This window comes from Dipteris shenzhenensis, chromosome 21 (genome assembly GCF_047967505.1).
Source record: "Dipteris shenzhenensis isolate YYH24624 ecotype China chromosome 21, Dip_SZ_1.0, whole genome shotgun sequence".
Classification (NCBI taxonomy): Eukaryota; Viridiplantae; Streptophyta; class Polypodiopsida; order Gleicheniales; family Dipteridaceae; genus Dipteris; species Dipteris shenzhenensis.
The window spans coordinates 47,941,354-47,948,447 of NC_141616.1; the positions used below are offsets into that span (position 1 = coordinate 47,941,354).

Below are 7,094 nucleotides of genomic sequence, written 5' to 3' on the forward strand. Positions count from 1 at the left end.
ATGTAAGGTATGATAAAGGATGTGCACCAAGGGTTTTAGCATGAGGTTGTTGTACTTAGGGTGCATTCGACCATTGTCCTTGGGCCACATTCCAATACTCTTTGTCATTATTTTGCTTAGCATTGCCAATGAGTTTCCAACTACCTCAATTAGCATGAGTAGGACATCTTTGTTTGTCACTTGAGGGTCTTTTTAAAGAGAATTTTTGTCATGATATATGTAAAAGGTAAAAGTGCACATGTCCCACTCGTGCTTGAGCATCACCTTGCACACTACTTAAAAAATCATACTAGTGGTAGTGGAGATCAAGGAGTAAGTGGGTGGTGCTTTTTAACACATGGAAGGCAAACAACACTATAGGGGAGAGGAAATCAAAAGCAATGAAGGGCTCACGGAGTGAGGGGGAATCAAGTGAAGAGGCAATAAGTATGACATGGGGCAACTACAGACAACCTACATGGCAAGAAGGCGAGTGAAGTTTGAACCAATGCTAGTGAAAAACGTTTTTCCCAACCAATCAAAATAAAGACACTATATGCCCTTCTGGTGGCCTGCAACTGATGTGGCAAGATAAATCATAAATTAAGGAAAACAGAAGACTTTCCCGTGCCTAACCCTATGTATCAGAGTGCACAGTCAGGTAAGGGCAACCGATAACGAGTGAAAAGCTGCCACGTGACACCATGCTCGCATAATGATGGGCAGGTCCATCTCTTCATAAATGGAGAATTGCAGGAGGATGACGTGTGTATGACTCCCACATGGTCTAGCCACCCATGTGCCCCTAATTTTGATAGCATCTAATAGGCAGCATTCTTAGCAGATTATAATCTGTGACCGAGAACGAGGGAGAAGCTGCCACATGACACCATACTCGCATTCTGAGGAGCTGCTCTATCTCTTTGTAAATGGGAAATTACTAGAAGATGATGTGCACGTAACTTCGATAATGTCTGACCAACTTTCGATAGCCAGCATTCTTAGAGGGGGATCCCCGTGCTAGCTAGGAGGGTTGGAATAGCGCCACTAATCCAATACTCGTGAAGGAAAAATGATGAGAGTAGGGGATTTTGGGCATTCTAGCCCAACAATCGAATGTGGACTGATAGCCCTTCCATTGATAGTGCCTCCACTCTCTTCGACAGTGATTGCAGACTCGCGCCTCCACTTATCTCCCCTTCTCCAATCGGTTGTTGCAGACGGTGCAAGTCCGACATGTGGGGGGGGACATGGTTTGTTCCGCCGTGCGAGCCAACCAGAGGGGGCCTCGAGGGTGCCAAGGAAGACACAAGGGAGGTGCTGGCAAGAGATTGGAATCTGTAGGAGACACTGTGTATGATCTATGATCTATCTCCAAGTCAGCACTAAGAAGCACGTGTGCAAAATACGTCGCTATAAAAAGCGTTGCGAATCTGGGAAAGATACTTACAATTGACGAACATTTTGCATTCTCTTCTTCTCCATTAAACATTTCTATACTCTTCTTCTCCATTTGCATTCTTCTTCTTGTTCTTGTCTCTCTCTGTCTCTCTCTCTGTCTCTCTTTCTGTGCATTCTCTCCATGGCTCCAGGTATCCAACCTCCCACTCTCCAACCCCGCCTCAAAGCTTCCTCCCCCCCCTCTGAGAAATCTCCCCTCCTTCCCACCAAAGCCCACCTCGATCACGTTCATGACGGATTCACCGGCGCTTCTTTCAGTAGCGCTGTTTTCAATTTGACTACCAGCGTCGTTGGTGCCGGAATTATGGGCCTTCCTTCGGCCGTCAAGACCCTGGGATTGGTTCCTGGCCTCTTGATGATCGTGTTTGTTGGGTTGCTCGCGGACGCTGGCGTCGAGATGATGCTTAAATTCTCCAATGCTGGCAAAGTCATCTCCTATGGAGGACTCATGGCCGACTCCTTTGGGCGCGTAGGACGGATCCTCCTGCAATCGTGTGTGCTGATAAATAACTTCGGGATACTGATCGTATACCTCATCATCACAGGTACAGTAGTTTGCTAAGGGTCAATTCGGAGCCTTAATTTAGAACTAACCGTCCTTTCTCGTCACCGCGGCAACTGGTGCAAGTCTTTCCAAAGACGCAGCCCGGAAACTTCAATCCCCTACCTCAAGCTAGCAGCGATCAGAAGGAACCACCTGACGGCTGTCAATAGATTGACAGTACCTAAGTTGTAGTCTTTCTGCGGAAGTTGTGTGGTTGGCGGAGCATGCCTTTTTACGCGTTTGTATTTCTATGACTTAATAGCAGCCACTTCTGCACAGGATTCCACTGTAACCTACGCCTTTATCGTTGTGGTACATGATTGAATTATCCATTTTATGTTAGAAGGACCTGATTGAATGTCAAAGATAGGCATAGACTTGGCAGACAAAGCAAACTTTTGTTTATTTACAATCGCCCACACTGAGACATTAAATTCTGCAGGTGACGTGTTGTCGGGCTCCACGTCCTCTGGTGTTCATCACTCAGGTGTTTTGGAGGAATGGGCGGGGGGGTCAGCCTGGTGGAATAGTAGAGTTTCTGTCATGCTCTTTACGACCGTCTTCATTCTGGTCCCCTTGGTGTCATTCAAGCATGTTGGTAAGTTTTTTCATATTCTCGATATACTCAGTTTCTCAAACGATATGAAAAATGCATCGGATGCGTTAATACCGTTATCTACGGCACTGATGGTCTGCTTCTCTCGTGATGTTTTGAAATGTCACTCTATTTTTCTCCCCTTTGTATGAAGATAGTGATCATGGGCTTCAGAATTCCATTTCATGCGTCCAATTCCGCATATTTAGAGGGATTGAGAAGCGTGCAATGAAATTTTGCAGTCCCTTGGAATTATAATTATCTTGTTTTTTGGATCATCATTGTAATACTTAAGTTCAAAGGTTTTTGAAGGCCCATTAGCTTTGTACATAAGTGGGTTTTGCCAATTGTTTTTTTGGCAATACCATGCCTTGAAATTAGAATATTTGCAGTACCATGTTTTTTGTCAGACTATTGCCTGCTTTCTAGGCATCTTTCTAGGCAGTATGATAGCACCAGTTTAATTGTAATTAGCTCAAACTATGCTCAAGTAGAGCATTTCATTTCATTCCACTCTTTTGCACCTCATATTGCACTCAACTTGGTTGTGCACTTTCCTTCAAGATGCAGCTTCAATTGACCTATCTATCTGTAGACTTACCAATTTACCCTTCTTCCTTCCCTGTTCAAGAAACTATTCTGCAGAGTCCTGGCGTGCATCATGTAGAAATACAGATTTTGTGTTGCCTGGACTCATGTCATGGTAAGAATCATGTGACAAGCTAGCTCTCTGTGGAACGTCTCATGTTTGCGGTAATCTTTTTCCTTGATGTGTTAGAGAGCATGGTCAAAGGTCAAAGCTGAGAGAGATAGAGATCTCAGATTCATGTTTCTTAATCTTCTCAGAAAGTTTAAAGATACTATAACTCTATGTGCAAGTTTGTTATGTTTGTTAAAGATACTATAACTCTATGTGCTAGTTTGTTATGTGCTAGATTTAGATTTAGATTTAGATTTAGATGCTCATTGGGGAGAGACTAAAATGAAAATGTTCAGACTTCACAAGCAGCTGTAGCTTGAATGAAGAGATTTTGGACTACCTTTTGATTAGCCTTCTGCTTTAGTGCTAGCCTTCGTCATGGCTCAGTCTGCCCTTCACCTCCGGAGTGCCGACAGAAACTCAGTATGAAGACTTTGTATAAATGGATGCTCAAGTATGTGTGGGTGTGTGGATTTGTATGTGTGTGAGCATATTTTTATACTATGGTCTACACCCACTGTTGGGCGCTGATGACGTCAGTGGGGATGTCATAGTAGCTAGTCCCTGCTATGCATGATGGAGTTTATGGTTTTCAACCTTGTGAGTGACTATCATGAGATTGAAACTGCACTATGTTGTGTTTTTAGAGGATGAGTTTGGGAATGTTCCTGGATTCATCTAGGTATATGTTTTCCACTATCCCAGTGAAAGTCCATTTGAATGCATTCACTAGCAAGCCCTGGTTACAAGTTACTATATTCTCAACCGTTGCCACACCAGGTTTTCATGTCAGGGCAAGCTGAAACACAATTTTCTTTAGTACACTGGTTTAATCATTTTAACATCGTCCTTCCTCTTATTTCAGACTCATTGCGTCTCTCATCAGCATTATCAGTGGCATTAGCTGTGATGTTCGTTATTGTCATGGCTGTCATCACAATTGCAAAGATTGCAGTTGGACATGTCGGTATGCCAAGAATGTTTCCAAAAATTGATAGTGAAGAGTCTATACTGGAGCTTTTCGCCGTGGTGCCTGTTGTTGTGACTGCATACATTTGCCATCAGTCTGGTAAGTCTCAACCTTGTAAAGATACAGCTTATTGAATTACTGTAAGATGTACACGACTAACTCATTTCTTTTCTGTGATCATGTTTCTCAGTGAGCCTGCAACGTTATCAGTGTTCTTTGTGCTATGAGCATGTTCACTTTCATGGTAGTTCAAATTAAGGTCTCCTATTAACTTGTATGCTTTACTCTGTAGTCCATCCGGTTCTCAATGAGCTCGAGAAGTCATCAGATGCACAGGGTGTTGTTCGAACATCTCTTGCTTTATGTACCTCCATCTACATTGCAATGAGCCTGTTTGGCTACATTCTATTTGGAGAGTCGACAATGGAGGATGTGTTGTCCAATTTTGATACAAACTTGGGAGTGCCATACAGTGACGTGTTGTGTGATATTGTTCGTGTGGGATATGCCCTTCATCTTTTGCTGGTCTTCCCATTGCTTCATTTTACACTTCGCCTCAATTTAGATGGGCTTCTCTTCCCAGCCTCTCCACCCCTCTCCACAGACAACTGGCGATTCTTTGGAACAACTGGTTGTATCATGTCCCTAATCTTCTTGGGAGCATATCTAGTCCCAAACATCTGGGTTGCATTTCAATTCACAGGGGCGACTGCAGCTGTCTGCCTTGGTTTCATCTTTCCTGGAATTGTTTGTCTAAGGTAAACTCTGCTTTCTACCGAGTGCAATCAGCAGTCTTTTTACTTTGCTGTATCAATGATTGCATTGGTCAATTTAGTTATGATACAACTCTTTTCAAGCAGTTTTCTGCATGACCTTCGAACGGACTCAATCATTGGGATCAAACAGCTTCAGGTGTTCTCTCTATCTAGAGAGTGCATGCTTGGCTAACTTTCAAACTTGACTTGCCGCTGCAGAGATGTTCATGAAATCGCAACAAGGAAGGAGAGATGGCTATCGTGGTTCATGGTTGTAATTGCAGCGGTCTCAAGTGTAACTGCCATTTCCAGTGACGTAATCAGTATGTTTGTGAGCGAGTCTTCCTCCCCTTCAGGACCTGTTGGCCATGTATCCAATATGAATTAGGTCATACTTGACAATTCTATGCCATATGATACTGTAACATTGTAAGCAAAGATGGTTTTCCATATTTTACAGAGCTTTGCAAATAGATGTGCAAACAACCACCCATTTTCTTCAACCATCATTGGTGGCAGTAAGCACGTTGGGGTGTGTACTATTGCAGCCATTGTAAATTAAGAGTTACATGAAGCTTGAAAAGATATTTTTCTTCGATTGTGGTGGGTATCTTGTATTGTAATTAAGCTCCACTGCATACAACGCTGAAGAGCTGTGGGGGTATGAAGGAATGCTTTGAGGACTTGTTTAGGATTTAGGAGAGCTTGGTGCCATTGGGGCTTTAATGCTTGACTTGATAAATAGGTTTCTCTTTGTTTATATTTGAATTTAGCATTAAAAATGTATGTCTGTACGCTCGACTATGCACGAGCCTCTTGTTGCTCCAGCTGATCAGGTGAAACAGCCACTTGGAAACACAGACGCTGCATTAATCAGGAGGCACTCTCTGCCAAAGGGTTCAGCTCAGAGTTATGGCTTTAGAGGACTGACCCAAACCAACTGAAATTGTGACTTAGCGCAAATATGTTTTCCAATGTGATGTAAGATTTTTGCATCCACCAAGACCCTAGCCATGAATCTTGGGGAGAATCCAAGGAAGGCCTGAACGCATGACTAAAATATTTGACAAGAATGTAGCGATTTCTCCTACATACAATGAAAACCTGGACCCAATTTTATGTGTGTTGGCAACATTAGTGCAACAACTGTGATCTAGTATTTTGGTCTTATACTGATACAAGATGGCCTGCAACGAAATAAGAGGGAGGCATTCTAGGCATAGGAGGATGAATCAAATGCCTAGTTTCTTCCTTGGCCATCCATTTGAGTAGAAGGGTCCAACTTGGACATAGAATTGATGTCCCTCCCACCTTTTCCCATGTTTCTTATGTGTGCCTTGGGCTTGTCACGGTGACCATCATAGTTTCTACTTGTCATGGATGGCATTATGATGGATGGTTGCTGTTTAGCCTTTCTAGCATATTTCAAAGGCTTGCTTCTCTTTGTGGGTCAGCTTTTTTATGTGCCTTTTGCCTTGGGCTTGTCACAGTGACTATCATAAATTCTGCTTGTCATGGATGGTTGCTGTTTAGCCTTTCTAGCATACTTCAAAGGTTTGCTTCTCTTTGTGGGTCAGCTTTTTTATGTGCCTTTTATTGGATGCCTGTTACAGGAAGGCAGCAGTTTCAAGTGAGTGCTACGTACACTGGACTGCTTAACTAGGCTTTCTTGGGTAGGTTTGGTTTACCGATGTGTTGTGAGGTGATTAGCAGACTTTGAAGTGCCTATCACAGGAAGAAGGCTTGCTTAAACTGGGTTGGTTTATTGAGGGGTTTGTAATATGATTGGCAGATTGGCCCTGTTATAGAAGGCCTCAGCTTGTGTGAGTGATATGTCAGAGTGGACTGCTCATTTAGGATTGCTTACCTACCAAGATGTTTGCAATGATTGGTTGACTGCAAGGCAGACTTACGAACATCAATTATCAATTGTCATTAAATAGCAGAAAGATTTAATAACCATGGCACGCATTCAGCAAAGCATTCACTTCGTACCCTTTGGTGGGAATCTAGTGGATAAGCCAGGTGCTGTTGTGAGCAATGGATGGTTTAAGAGGCCATTTTGGACGCTCTATATGAGGCTCTCAACA

General features: G+C 43.1%; 1 protein-coding gene across 1 annotated transcript; it reads left to right on the forward strand.

Annotated features, from left to right (window-relative positions):
• Positions 1–1,446: 1,446 nt before the first annotated feature.
• On the forward strand, positions 1,447–5,602 carry LOC147888972 (amino acid transporter AVT6A-like). Its single transcript, XM_087392567.1, has 5 exons — positions 1,447–1,985; positions 2,427–2,582; positions 4,145–4,348; positions 4,542–5,007; positions 5,224–5,602. Exons 1-5 carry the CDS (start codon positions 1,562–1,564, stop codon positions 5,390–5,392), a joined length of 1,419 nt encoding a protein of 472 aa, XP_087248693.1. The 5' UTR covers positions 1,447–1,561; the 3' UTR covers positions 5,393–5,602.
• The last annotated feature ends 1,492 nt before the right edge of the window (positions 5,603–7,094 follow it).

Bases quoted from the DNA above. Each gene is read 5' to 3' on its own strand.
- LOC147888972 (XM_087392567.1), top strand. From the start codon at position 1,562: ATGGCTCCAGGTATCCAACCTCCCACTCTCCAACCCCGCCTCAAAGCT. The intron at 2,583-4,144 runs GTAAGTTTTTTC...CTCTTATTTCAG, and splicing joins GGTGTCATTCAAGCATGTTG to ACTCATTGCGTCTCTCATCA. The intron at 5,008-5,223 runs GTAAACTCTGCT...TTGCCGCTGCAG, and splicing joins CCTGGAATTGTTTGTCTAAG to AGATGTTCATGAAATCGCAA.